General features: G+C 38.5%; 1 protein-coding gene across 2 annotated transcripts in view; it reads left to right on the forward strand.

Annotated features, from left to right (window-relative positions):
* The window catches only part of WDR37 (WD repeat domain 37), a 95,380-nt gene that overhangs the window by 44,704 nt on the left and 35,931 nt on the right, over positions 1-14,745 (forward strand). For both annotated transcript variants that reach the window (XM_019508176.1, XM_019508175.1), the window contains exons 3-7: positions 636-732; positions 6,207-6,302; positions 6,503-6,567; positions 12,636-12,771; positions 13,900-13,971. In XM_019508176.1, coding sequence (XP_019363721.1) covers positions 636-732; positions 6,207-6,302; positions 6,503-6,567; positions 12,636-12,771; positions 13,900-13,971 — 466 coding nt within the window. The remainder of the gene's footprint in view (positions 1-635; positions 733-6,206; positions 6,303-6,502; positions 6,568-12,635; positions 12,772-13,899; positions 13,972-14,745) is intronic.

A 14,745-nucleotide genomic window follows, 5' to 3' on the forward strand; every position in this document is an offset into this window, starting at 1 on the left:
TTTTAAAAATTCTTTTATTAAAAATTTAAAAAGACCAAACCAAATTAACCCCCCCCCCCCCCAACAGCGAAACCACCAGCAAAAAAAAAAAGAACCCCAACCAACTCTGCCTCTTACAGCAGTGGAAGTTTGAGGTGGCAGCAGTTGAATTTCTAAATCCAAATTGTAATTTACAATTCCAAGTCTGTTTCAGACCTAAGTGACTCACTCTTAAGGCTTGGCAGTTAGATTGTTAAATTATTTTAAGCATTTAATATATTAAGTAACTTTAACTGAACACAGCTCTATAATGCCACAGGATCGCACAGTTTTTCTTTCTTTAATAGAAATACCAGTTGGAAATTTCAGAAAACCACAATTAAATACAACATAATCTTCTGTTTTGCGCCCTGAGACTAAACGAAAATGTAAGCATGCTAAAATACAAAAATAAATATTATTCTAGGCGGTTTCTTGTGTATGCCAGTCTTGCTGCTCTGACAAACCAGTGTTCAGAAATTATTTTCTGTGTTATAATAGGAATACTTTTTCCCTTAGGAACCAAGTGTTCATCTTAAAGAAATCGTAGTTTAATGGAATTTAGTGCGTATGGAAAAAAAAGATTGAAAGTCGCTAACTTTTTTTTTCTCTCTTAGGATTCTAAACTTCCTTCATCTGTTCGAAATACACTTCTTGAGCTTTTTGGGCAAATAGAGCGAGAGTTTGAAAACCTTTATATTGAAAATCTTGAATGTGAGTGTTTTTCTATTATTATTTTATTTTTTTTGCAGCTTGAAAGTGACTATTTGGCACTTAGTTACAACAGGGCTCATTGAGAAAATAAAATACCTTGGAAAGTAATGCACACTTGGGGCATTTCATCACAAAAGCTTTTATACGCAGCTTTAGAAACATATTACCAAAAGGAAATGTATCCAAGTTCTGATAGATTGCCTTTGGATTATTGCCACAGCTTGTTACCTCTTGTTTGATATCCTGGGGAACTTGTTTAGTTCAAACTCAAATGGAAATGTGCTGTCTCCTATATCACCACTTGAAATTAGGAAATGCAGGGATTCCCTGGAATAAAAGATTGCATTATAATGCATATTCAGAAAGGATCCAGAAAAGGTTGCATAAGCAACATTCTGGCATTTTGGAACTTCTAGCACTCTAACTTCCTAACCTTTATTTTCCATACTTTTGTGACAGTCCTTGGTAAATCATAGAAAATTAGAGTTGGAAGGAACCTCAGGAGGTCATCCTGCTTTGAACAATGGGTTTGACTAGATGACCACGGCCAAGGCTTTATCTAGCCAGGTCTTAAAAATTTCCACGGATGGAGATTCCACAGCCCCTCTGGGTAATCTGTTCCAGTGCTTTATTACCCTCCTAGTGAGAGTTTTTCTTAATATCTAACCTACACTTCCCTTGCTGCAACTTGAGACCAGTGCTCCTTGTTTTGTCGTCTGCCACCTTTGAGAACAGTCTAGCTCCATCCTCTTTGGAACCACCCCTCAGGCAGTTGAAGGCAGATATTAAATGCCCTCTGTCTTCTCTTGTCCACACTAAATAAGCCCAGTTCCCTCAGCTTCTGCTCAGAAGTCATGTGCCCCAGCCCCTAACCATTTTTTTTGCCTTCTGCTGGACTCTTTCCAATTTGTCCACATCCTTTCAGTAGTGGAGAGCGCAGAACTGATGCAGTACTCCAGATGTGGCTTCACCAGCACTGAATAGAAGGGAATAATCACTTCCTGTGATCTGCTGGCAGTGCAGCCCAGTATGCCATTAACTTTCTTTCCAACGAGGGCACGCTGCTGGCTCATATTAAGCTTATTGTCCACTGTTACGCCCAGGTCCTTTTCTGCAGAGCTGGTGCTTACCCAGTCAGACCATAACCTGTATTGGTGCATAGGATTGCCTAAGTGCAAGACTATGAACTTGTCCTTATTGAATCTCATGAGATTTCTTTTGGTCCAGTCCTCCAATTTGTCTAGGGCTTTCTAAATTCTAGCCCTGTCTTCCAGCTTATGTGCTTCTCCCCCCAGCTTGGTGCCATTTGCGGATTTGCTGAGAGTGTACTCCATCCCATCATCCTGATTGCTGACAAAGATATTGAACAAAACTGACCCCTGGGGCACTCCACTTGATACCAGCTGCCAACTAGACATTGGCCATTGCCTACTATCCTCTGAGCCTGATCCAGCCAATTTTCTGTCCACCTTACAGTCCATTCATCCAACCTGTATGTCTTTAACTTGCTTGTGAGAGTCCGTATCAAAAGCCTTGCTAAAGTTAAGGTACAATCACGTCCACTGCTCTCCCCTCATCCACAGAGCCAGTCATCTCATCATAGAAAGCAATCAGGTTGGTCAGACATGACTTACTTTTGGTGAATCTATGCTGACTGTTCCTAATTGCCTTCTCCAAGTGCTTAGGAATGAATTCCTTGAGGACCTGTTCAGTGATTTTTCCAGGGACTCAGGTGAGGCTGACTGGTCTGTAGTCCCCTAGATCCTCCTTTTCCCTTTCATAAAGATAGACACTATATTTGCCCTTTTCCAATCATCTTGGAACTCTCCAGATCACAAGTTTTCCAAGATAATGGCCAGTGGCTCTGCAATCACCTTGGCTGACTCCATTGCACCCTCAGGTGCATCACATCCAACCCTATGAACTTGTATGTATCCTGCTGTTCTAAATAGTTCCTAACTTGTTCTTTTGCCTGCTCACCTTTTCTCCAAACTGTGCTGCCAGGTGCAGTCGTCTGGGAGCTGATCTTGCCTGTGAAGACTGAGATGAAAAAGGCATTGACCACTTGAGCCTTTTTCACGTCGTGTCACTAGGTTGCCTCCCACATTCAATAAGGGACTTGTACTTTCCCTGATCTTCTTGTTGTTCAAAAACTTATTGAAACCCTTCTTGTTACCTTTCATGTTCCTTGCTAGCTGCAACACCAGTTGTGCTTTGGCCTTCCTGATTTCATCCCTGACAGCCCAAACAATACTCTTATAGGCTCTCTAGTTGTTTGTCCAAGTTTCCACTTCTTGTAAGCTTCTTTTTTATGTTTTAGTTCATTAAAGAGTCCCCTGCCAAGCCAAGCTGGTTTTCTGCCATACTTGTTAGCCTTTCTACAAATAGGGGTGGCTTGTTTCTGCATCCTCACAAAGATTTCTTTAAAGTACAACCTGCTTTTCTGGACTACTTTCACCTTCAGAGTTGCCTCCCAGAGTTCCCTGAGTCCGTTATAGTCTACTTTCCTGTCATCCATTGTCCTTACTCTGCTGCTGTCCTTCCTTAATTTATCTAGATACTCAAGTGACTGTTATGTAGGGTCCAAATCTATTGGACCCAAGTGCTCTTAAATTTTCTTGGCAGCTCATTTTCACTTCGTCCTGTTTTTCTTTTTCTGGGCACTGAGTCCCTGTTACCCTTCCCAGAGTTGGAGACCTAGGATCCAATTTGTGAGGCTTTGGGCTTACAACATAACTCTTCAGGGGTCTGTGATAGATGTAGTGTAGGGGCTGGGGCATCCAGCCTTTGGAGTTGGCTTATGGGGCTATGGCTTTAGTAATGGGGAGCTCTGTCGTGCCGTAATTAGTTACCTGGGACTTAGAGGGGGAGCTGCCTCTATAGTGCCTCAGTCAGCTGCTTGGGGCTAGAGGGAGATCTCTGCCTGTGCCATGCTGTGATTGGTTGGCATGGGCTCCAGTGGAGGGGGGCTTTGTTGTGCCACACATCTGTTGTCTGCTTGCAGCCGAGCAGTGGGGGCAGGGAGCGGTGGCTGATGTGTCCTAATGCTTGCCTGCCTCTGACCCAAGCTGGGTCATTCAGTCCCCTGCCAGAAAATGTTACCAACCCCTGATGTAGTAACAAACAGATTTTTTTTCATAGTATTCTTCAAATTTTGAACAGTAAAAGAAATCTGGATTTTTCTCATTATTCTGAGTTCTTTCATCTTAACCAGCATTCTTTGAGAGCTTATGATTCCCTTCTTTTGTGCATGACTTGATCTCTAGTCTAACCTGGGTTTGTCTCCCAGTTAAGTGTATGTATAAGAAAGCTTCTCTTATTCCTTGCTAAGAAATCTTCTCTTACCTTCTCCTGCTTAAAGCCTGTGTTTGAGTCTCTCTGACCTACCATCTCTAATTTTACAAAACTAGCATGATTATTTAGTTTGTTTATTTTGTGTTTAGATATGTTTTTCCTTTTTAGACCCAGCCTCCTACAGAAAGACTGGAATAAATTAGTTCTTTAAGCAAACTGTCTCAACCTGGTTCACCCTGCATTAATAGGCAGTTTTTACACCCAGTGTGTGTTGGATGAGCTACAGTGGATGGCTTAAATGCACATTCATGAAGCAGTTTGTGATGTACTAATGAGAAATAAGTTACATGCAACCGGATTCCTTAAATTTGCTTTTAAAGAAAAGCAAATCAATTTACTTTATATGGTATCATACTGACAGCCAGACACTAATCGGAAGGATTGGACCTCTCCATAGAAGTGTCCGTTTTCCCCCTAGTGCTACTGTTCTGCCTTATTCCCTCCAGTCTGTTCCTGTCCCATTCCCATTCTCCACTCCCTAGGTTTTTCAGTGCAATCCAGCAATTTTTATCCCTCTCAGCCCCCACACTCTTTGCCCAGTAATTCTCAGTTTCTTGTCTCCATTTCTTCCTCCCTACTCCAGCTTGTTATCCAGTCTGTCTCTTTCTCCCTCTAATTTTGGCCTTCATTTGTGCATCTTCATACTCTTCTAGTCGTTACAGATTCCCAGTTCTGTTTCCCTTCCCTAATCTCCTTGTCTGATTTCAACTTGCTCACCTTCTGGCTCATTGTCTTAGTTTCCTTGCCAAAACAGTCTTTCTCCACCCAGGCCCCTTGCGCTATTTAATTCTCCCTTTTGAGCAGTCGTCTTCTGTCCACCATCTCTTTCTTCAGTCATAGTTAACTTGTCCAGCCAGTTCTCTGATACCTGGTCTCTGAAGCTGCTTGTTCTCTTCTTACATCATGTGTGTAGCCTCTATATTTGTATCAGACAGCTTTCTCATCTGTATGAGTCTGTCAGGGGGGACTGAGGGTACAGTAGAGTTTCTCATTTCCCACAGCTGAGATCCCTGGACTTGATAAGCATTTGTACATTGGTGATTGCAAGCCTTAAAAAAACAATTTTGGCTGGACTTCCTCAAAAACTGAAAAAGCACAAACAATCCCCAGATCACTGCTCCAAAGTATGGAGCTGTTAAAGCTTTCTAATGTGAGGTGGGGGAGTGTTATTTTTCTGTAGTTCTGTTCAGAAAAACAGCTGAACTCTTTAGGTTAAACATTCTGAATAGCAATCAGCATGAGGAATACACTTGCAATGAAAATTTCAACCAAAACTTTTAGTTTGAGAAAGATGTAAACAACTTGTAAACCCTGTCTTATAACCCTGTCTGGACATCCTTGACTTTCCCCACCCAGAGCTGGCAGTAGCTATGTGGAATTTATCTGCAGTCACTGTGTGCATGTTCAGTTATTGCATTACCTGTGCTACTCAGCTCCAACTAAAATCGCTATATGACATAACTGGTGAGTGGGGGATACCATAATGTAGTAAAAATATATTTGTCAATACTGTGCATGCACTTCATAAAAAGGTTCTTACTTACGAAATGAACATGCTATTTGTGTTAACATGCAGAGAAAACCTTTTGATTACACTGAACAATCATAGCACGCTCAAGCAAAACTTGTTGAATATATATCTTGTGCAGAAATCTTTTAATAAAGATAATGTTAAGATATTTGTAGGAGTGAAAATGAACTTTTGTTTCTATGACTTATCTTGAAAAGAAAATAGTTTGTGTTTTAAATTTAATAGAAACATTGCCATGAAATCTCTTCCTAGCTAGGTAGTCACTGTAAGGCTACAACGGCTTCCACTTTCTGAATTTGGCATTGAGCTGGATCAACACAAGGATATTAATTATATTACAGTTACCTTTTAATGCTTAGACATATGGGCTACTGAGAGAGTGACTATATTAATGATGGGCAAGGTTTGTTTGGAACCTGAGTCCAGGGTGATTTCTGGGAAGTTTTAATTTGAAATATTTATAACTTGAGAGCTGCTTTTTCAAAAGCATCATAAACCACCTTTGTTGTTGACAAAAGAGATGACTTGATGCCACACCACTTTTTAAAAACCAACATATTAATCACTGGATTAATTTTTTTCTGTTTAGTACGTCGAGAAATTGATACACTCAATGAACGCTTGGCAGCTGAAGGACAAACAGTTGATGGAGCTGAACTGAACAAAGGACAACTGAAAGCAAAAGGTAAGATGAGTATTAACAAATACTCACTTAGGATTTCTCTTCTAGTTAGCTTTTCATATAATTAGCTGAACAGAATTTTTGGTCTAATTGAAGGGAATTGATACCGTTTTACAGAAAAGTTAAAAGAACAAACAAAAACAAACAAACAAAAAACCATATTATTTGAAATATCTTCCTTTTGAATTTATTTGTCTCAACAGCCAGTCATAGTACCAGTCAGCTTTCTCAGAAATTAAAGACAACTTACAAGGCATCTACTAGCAAGGTATGAGACAAACTAAACTCTACTTGCATCACTGTATACTCATGAGACTAATGTGGCTGTCTTCAAGTTGTGAAGTATCATGTCTTAAGCTGTATAATTCCATTCTTTAGACATGCCTGGTGAAGAACAATATCCATATTTTAGATTCAGTAATTACCTCTTCATCTCTTCTTCTGTAAGATGTGATTATTTTACAAAAGTTAATAAAAATTGGAGTATTGGAAGGGGAAGGATTTTGTGGCACTGTTAAATCTACAGAAGGATTAAACTATTTTTATGATGAAAGTATAGGAAGTTAAATTAATAGTGAAGTTTCAACTATGGGAATGACTTTGGGAATGACCTCTAAAACTAAAATTAGAAGACTTTACAATTGAACTGGTTTAAGCTGATTATCTAGGTATTGTGGTTTTTCTCTGTGCCCTCGCAGGTTTTTATTCTTACCCATACAAAATGGAGTGATTCCCAACTTTTTTTATGAGTTTTTCAAAATGGCAGCTAAGCAGCCTCTCAGTACAGTAGCCAGTGTCTTCCTGTTTAACTCCTTAGTTGATGGGGTGTTGTGTTTTTCCTTTTTTTTTTTTTTTCTTTTACCTTGTATATTTATTATTTTCCCTTTTTCTCCCTCCCTTTTCCCTTGTAACTGAGCATCTACACTCTTGCTCATTTTGCCTCAGGGTGGGGCTCCTTGGGGCTGGGCATTAAGTTTTCACAGGAGAGATGACAGCAACAGGAGCTGGTATGAGAGCCTGTTGCCTGAATGCATGAACTGGTCCTATGGTTGGTTACATTATGGGCTGTATGACACCATACGAGGTAACATGCGTGTTTTACAAACTCTGCTTGCTTCTCTGTCCTAACCTGGGGGAGCATGTGTGTAGTGCACATCTAGGCTCATACATCTTTTCCGCCTCTCTCCTTGTTTTTGTCTCTTGGGCTAGTTTGACAGTCCTCAAAGGGTCTGACAAGCAGGCTGGAAAGCCATTAGCCTAAGAGAGCAATTTAACACACAAAATTAGACAAGAAATTTGCCTTTTTCTCAAAACTTGATTTGAAGTTAACATTGTGTTCAGAATTAAGGAAACAATACAAGATTCAGTGGGCATTTTTTTAAGATGATGATGAAAAGACAAGAAGTTCAGAGATATTTTATGATTCAGTCCAAATCTAACAAATTCATTCCTTTCTTCTCTACAGTCTTTTTGTAATTCCCTTTGTCAGATATGAATCTGCCTCGTCTTGCACAACTTACAAATCTATTAGGATGGGAATTTATGTTGGGACTATGTACAATAAATGGTTGTCAACATTTAGAATGCTTCTCACCTTTTCAATGTGTAAATAATATGCAGTAATTATGTATCTTTTATAAAGCTGGCATTGAATACTTATTTTCTCTTGCTTGCTTGCAATGTAGCGTTCAAATTCTTTCCCAGGGAAGTCAGGTGGACCTCGCAACTTCAACATGGGCAGCTGGGAAATATGGGGTGGAGACTCCTGGGTAACTTTTGCTTCCCAGTGTGCTGTTGTGCATGCTAAGTAGGAGTGAGTGGTGGAACATGCAGAATTTATTTATTTTTTTCCCTGAGAGGGTATCATATCTGTCAACTGTGCCATGTCAGCAGACTTGACATTCGGTTATCTACACTTAATAGCAAAAGTTCATGAAGACATTTGAATTGTAATTTAAGGAGAAAAAAATGATTTGTAGTCAGGCAATATCGCTTCCCATTGCTTTCTCCATTGCAGCTGTTTTGGCAGTTGGTGGGAGCATCTGCATTTTGAATATTTGCTTGTCTTAAGAGGAGAGAAGCAAAATATTTACTCTAGCTTCTGTACAACAGAAAGTTTTGCTGAGTTAGAAGTTTAGCAAAGATTTGTGGAGCAGTGTCTGCAGGGATGTGTAAGACTTCCTTTGTGCATCCCAGTTGTCTCTAGTTAAACTTTTCTTTACCCGATCTCTAGAGGAAAACAAAATCTGTCTTGATGAAAAGCTGTAGTGTAGCAACAGCATGGCTACTGAACTTCTATACACAATTTACATTTAAATGCAGGGAGTGAGAGAACTAAATCACTTGAACTAAAATAGACTGTTTTAAACTCAGGACACTGAGGTAGTGCCTAGTAACCTACATTTAACATCCTATTGTATATTGCTATTGCTTACGTAATTTATGGCCTACTGACAAAGGACTGATGACTGACTGACTCTTTGTCAGAAGACACTTCTACAAAAGCCATCTTTTGTTAGTTAATATTCAGTTATCACAGATGCTGTCAGACAATTTCTATGGAATGTGAAGATGTGTTCCTTGATCTGTACTAAATGGTTTGAAAAATGTCTTATTTCAATGAGAGAATTCAATATATTATTTCCAGTCATAGAACTGATCTTTGGCTGTCCTGCAGCCTTGGAAAATGCATCTTGGCAAAACATAGTGCGTATAGCAAAATCAAAGGATTTCAATCTGTTTAGCTTCTCAAAAGTGAAGGTCAAGGCATTTCAATTGCTGTATAATCACTTGCATTAGAAAAAAAAAAATGTCTCCTCTAGCTTTTCATTTGGTGGACCAAGGATAAAAAAAAATCCAGTGGTCAGCAATTAAGGTGCCAGAATTTAAGTTGGAAAGAAGATGCACATTTTTAACTGTCAGGCTAATCCACTCATGGAGCAATTTATTAATGGATGCATGTAGCAGGTTCTTCATCACTTGGATTCTAAAACTCCAGATTGAACTGTAAAGATGCCCAACCACAAAATGATGCAGGAATCCTTTGATTTGAAAGTTTTTGTCTAGAACAGAAGCGCCCTTCAAAATACACGTGAAAGTTTTTCTGCTTTGCCTTATGAACCTAGGAAATGGTCAACTGGATATAATTTCTTGTATGTAAAGATATCTATATAAAGTTCTTAATACTAATGTTCATTTGTTTTTCCCTCTGCGTGTTTTTAAAGGAGTCAACTGCTCAACTTTAAAAGATTTTTGAGTAGCCTTGGGCCTAAGACAGTCCCAGTGTTGTCCCCACACCTCTTGAAAATTAATGGGTGTTTAACATTTTGTTCTATTTCTAATTGATAAATATTAGGGGTGCACTGATAGGGATTTTTTGGTCCAATACCGATGGCCAATTTTTTTTTTTTTTTTTTTTTTCCAGACAAGCCATATCAGCTGATGCTGATACTGATACAATTGCCGATTTTATGCAGCCGGGCAGCTTGGAGAGCAGCGTCCCTCCCTCACCATGGGAGGGATGCTGCTCCTCACTCCCCTTCCCTCCCTCCTTGTCCCTTCTCCCACAATAAACTTACCAGCCCGACACTACTCTCTACGCTGCTGGGCTGCGCTCCTGGCTGCCTGCGTACTGCTCTGAGGCTGTGAGCACGCACAAGGCATTTATCGGCGACATTATCAGCCACATCAGCCAAAAAAAACCTGATTGCCAATGCTGTCAATTTTCCTTATGTTAGTGCCAATCAAATTTGGGACCAATGTATCAGTGCACCTCTAATAAATACCACTTTGAAAAAACATGATCTGAATTCTAAATCTTACAGCTGTGTAATGCAAATTAGTAAACAAAGTTTCTGCAAGATGTAATTCTGCTTCTCTGAAAACAAAGGAAATCAGCTTTCTTTTCTCTATAGCCATTGCATTTTTTTTTCAGGTTACAGTAAGTAGGTTTAGTATTGCCCCACCAAAACAAGCTTTAATAAATAAAAAGGATTTTAAGACTGAAGACAAATGTCAGCTATTTCAAGTCTGGTGCATTTCCATGTACGTGACCTGATAAGTGTATGTTCTGGAAACAGTTTTCCAGAGACAGTTTAATTGGAAGTGGGGAAAAAATGTGCATGTGAACACACAGACTTGAAAAAATGAAGACAAAAAATGAAATTTCCTTAGTTGATTTGTAATGATATCCTTGAGATTTAGTGTGGGGGACTTGGGAGTCTAAGGTTTGGATTTTGCTAAACAGTTGAGAGTTATGTTAGTCCCTTCTGTAATTTTAATTCTTATGTTCCACTCATACATGGCACCATTTGTTTTATGGAGATGATTTATATTAAAGTTGCATCTAGGATTGTTTTCAAGTCTTTACAATCAGTTTTGCAGTATAGTTGAACTAATAACCTTTGCCTCATTTTGTGAGAACTAACCCATTTCTTTTTCAATGCATCATTAAATGATTGTTGCTTCTACTGATATGAAACTGTTATGCTTATTAACCATTGAATTTTGACTTCATATAGGGTTTCATCATTACAAAACTGACATGCAAAAATTTTGGACTAATTTAATTCTCAACATTCTCCCAAACATTTTCTTAAATCTGTCTTTTCTAGAGTAATTTGAATGTACATCTTAATTAAATGACTTTTGAAGACTGCTTTTTTGATATCAAACAGATGAATGGAACTTTGTTCTTAGTGTTACTTTAGAGTTAAATCTTCTAACAGAGGAAGCTCATTGTAACTGTAGTGTAGAATTACTTATTTAAAACCTATATTGCTTTCAAGTCAAAACACTGTAAATTCAAGGTTTTGACTTTTTTAGGCTCTGGTTACATAAATTTAAGCATATGTTCATAATTCTCTTATTAAAAGTTTTCCCTCTTAAAGAGTTTAATTAAATGTCCATTTTCCTCACGGTATTCTTGTTAAAGGACCCTCAAAGCCGGTGAAAAATACAATATTGCATACAGTGTTGTGCCCCTTCTTTGTGTTACGCCATCTCTCTGTAGACACTTACCATATTTATTCAAATCGAAGACTAGGTTCCCCCCCTCATTCAACACGGTGTGGTGGGGGAAGCCCCTCATCTTGGATTTGATTACAAGATGGGAGGGGAGGGAATGCAGCTGCTACAGCTCTGACTCTGGCCTTGACCTAGGTTCAGCATTGGAGCCAGAGCCATAGCAGCTGCCTACGTGGCTCCCCCTTCCCCCACTGCTTACCATCAAGTGCAGTTCCAGCCCCATTCAGCAGCAGTGCCAGCAGCTCTGGGGGCTGCAGTGGGGACAGAGGCTTCAGCAGGCAGCGAGTAGAAGCTGTGGGCAGAGGCTGCAGAAGCTGCAAGGGAAATAGAGCAGAGGAAGCAAGGCACAGGCACTGTTGGCAGGGTAAGCAGCAGGGGGGACAAAGAGTAGGGGGACAAGGGGCAGAGGTTAAGCTGCCTGCTGCTCAGTGCCTCTGATGCTGGCTGCTTTCCTCACGGTAGCAGTTGGCAGGCGGGGAGGGGGTAGGTTTAAGACGACACACCAATAATTAAATCCTGTACATGGAAAACTATAATAAATATTCCATGTATAGAATCCAAATATTGGGGGATTGTCTTAGTTTTGGTTTTTTGATGTTTGTCAGCCTGCATAAATATTAATTTGGATTTAATAAAAGAAAACCATTTCCCCTGCCAATGCTGTGTCTGAAGTTATGTGCTTAGCAAGTGGTTCAGATGGTTTGAAACTTGTTTATGCCGGTGGGGCTGATTTATTCTTGTAGGTTAAGTCTTAGACATAGAACGAATGTTTTTTTTGCAATTTTTAAGAAAAGTAGTGCCACTTAATTTTTTTTTACCTAGACACGTTTCCAGATTGTGACCAGCTCTTCATGGTATATAGGAAAACCATAACTTTCTGAAGACATACAGTTCAAATGAGACATCACAGTGCAGGTTGTCTCCCAGCCTTCAGACACTTGAGTCTTGTGGGAAAGGAGGGAAAGGAAATTTCTCATGGTCTAGGCCCTCCTGTCAGACCAAATGGAAAGACCATGCACTGTGCCTGTGCAGCATCACTGAGTTCAGTGGGACTGCACTTTCATAACCCTGGAGTTTGTCCCATTTTCTTTAGAGAGCATGAGCTTATTTTTATTCAAAGATTGTATTTTCCTGCAGTTAGAGATATTGACAAATGATAAACAATAATAAAAATGTTAGACCTTCATGGGTTTTTTTTGTTTTTTAATTAAAAAAGGAAAGTCTAGTGTTATGTTACCAAAAGTAATTTGAGGAGTAAGTACCTAACATCTGCACATTGATATGAAAAACATATTGGTCTCTCTATTTTAGATTGTATCCAGTTTCAAAACTACAACATCAAGGGCAATATGTCAATTGGTGAAGGAGTATGTTGGCCACAGGGATGGTATTTGGGATGTCAGTGTCACGAAAACTCAGCCAGTGGTGTTGGGAACTGCATCTGCTGGTAATATTTTGTGTGTTTAACTCCAGTAACTGTATCAAAATATCTGAATAGAGTTCAAATGAATTTTCTGAATAAATCTAAAAAATACATAAAAGCTTAGTTACACTACATATAAGAGAATTTCTTACTGGATTTCTTAAATCTTATTTTGATGTACTTTATTTACTTAAATGTCTTTCTGTTAGTTGTATAGGCGTATCAGTAAAACATTTTAAAGGAGGTTTGGTAGATTCAAAACCCTTGAGTGAATCTTCATAATCTACCCCCAAAGATCTTTTTGGTTTGAGTGCAGCTCAAGCATCCTTGTTGAGTCTCTCAAATCATTTGAGTTTTGAGACCCTGAAGTATAGTGATGATCCATTTACAAATTATGGCTAGCCAGCATATCTTGGTAGGAATTTTTATGGTTCCTCTTGAGTGGGGGTTGAAAGATGGGGCGTCTTTCTTACTTTAGAGGGCTTTCAACTAGCATACCATAGTATACTACCCACTACTTATGTATGTATAATTACAATAGGAAGAAATGACATGGTTGCATAGCAGTATCAGAATACTGCTGTGACTGAATTTTTTCATTTTGTTCCCAGGAGACGCAAAAGATGTAGTTGTCACAGTTTACATACACTAAATATGTATGGCCTCTTAGCTATATAGTTTAAAAACACACTGTAGTTACTAATGCTGTCTTAAGGGCTTGAAATAGCCAAAGGATCTGTAAAGACCAGAATTTGAGAACTTTAGATATTCTCTTATTAGAGGGAACAGATACTATAGCCCATTGGTTTAATTCAAACAGTATTAGCAACACCAGCATCACTTTCCAGCCAATCTTTATCTTGGAAAGCATTTGGGAAAGTGAAGCTTTTCTATCTCTAGATTGGATAGTGTGTTCCAGTTTTTGTAACTGGGGCTACATTTTTAGTTGTAGTAATTGGGAACTTTAAAATTTACATTTCTTTTAACGTAATAACTACTTCTAGAAAACCAGACTTATTCTACAGTTTCATTTTAGTTATAATTTTTAATTTATAATTTAATTTTAATTATACTGTGCTCTAAGAGGTCAAATTATTCTTCAGAATAATAATGAAAAAATGTTTACATATATTTCTGTTTTACCCTTTGTAGATCATACTGCTCTTCTGTGGAGCATAGAAACTGGAAAGTGCCTTGTCAAGTATGTAGGGCATGTTGGATCAGGTAAGGATGCACAAGAACAAAGTTAATAACATTTTTGTAGTGAGGGAAAGTGTATACACCTATTAAGATTTCTATAATGCCTTCAGTCTATTAGGCAGCAATAAACTCCTTATAAAACTCCCCTAAGTTTTATTATGCTGAAAACATTTTCTAATATACTCTTCTTTTAAGTAAGTTTTAAGGTGTCTCTGTAAATGTTTAATATATAATAAAATGTAATGCACAAAATTACATTAAAAAACAATAAAGCTGTAAAATGAAGTACTCCCTGGCCTTGTTCTCTGAAGTTGTTGAAACATTTTTGCTGAATTTTTTGGAGGGGGAAGTCTATCAGAGCAGACATCTTGCATAAAAATCTGAGCCCAAACAGTTTCATAGAATTCAGAACTGTTGAGTGAAGCTTCTAAGAAGTCAAACTTGAGCAACTGAAAGCACATTCTGTGCTGGCTTCTTTGTTATATAACTCCTTAAATGTATTGTCTGATTGTGGTCATAAACAAAATTGAGTAATACTTTTTTTTATTTGGATCTCTTTAATTACTAAATGTGCTTTCAGATATTTCAAGCCCATTGTCATCTTAATAGGGATACAATAATCTTTGTAAAATCAGCCTGAAAGTCTCAGTCACTTTATTTGCATGCAGATACTCATTTTTAAGTGGCTAATTGGATAAATGTGAAAGTGGTAACAGTTCTGTGTGGTTTTAATAAAATAATTTTATATAGTTTATATACAGAAAACCACACAATGCTTAAGTTCCTAAATTATCTTAA

Source organism: Gavialis gangeticus, unplaced genomic scaffold (genome assembly GCF_001723915.1).
Source record: "Gavialis gangeticus isolate Ggan-Ray unplaced genomic scaffold, GavGan_comp1, whole genome shotgun sequence".
Classification (NCBI taxonomy): domain Eukaryota; kingdom Metazoa; phylum Chordata; order Crocodylia; family Gavialidae; genus Gavialis; species Gavialis gangeticus.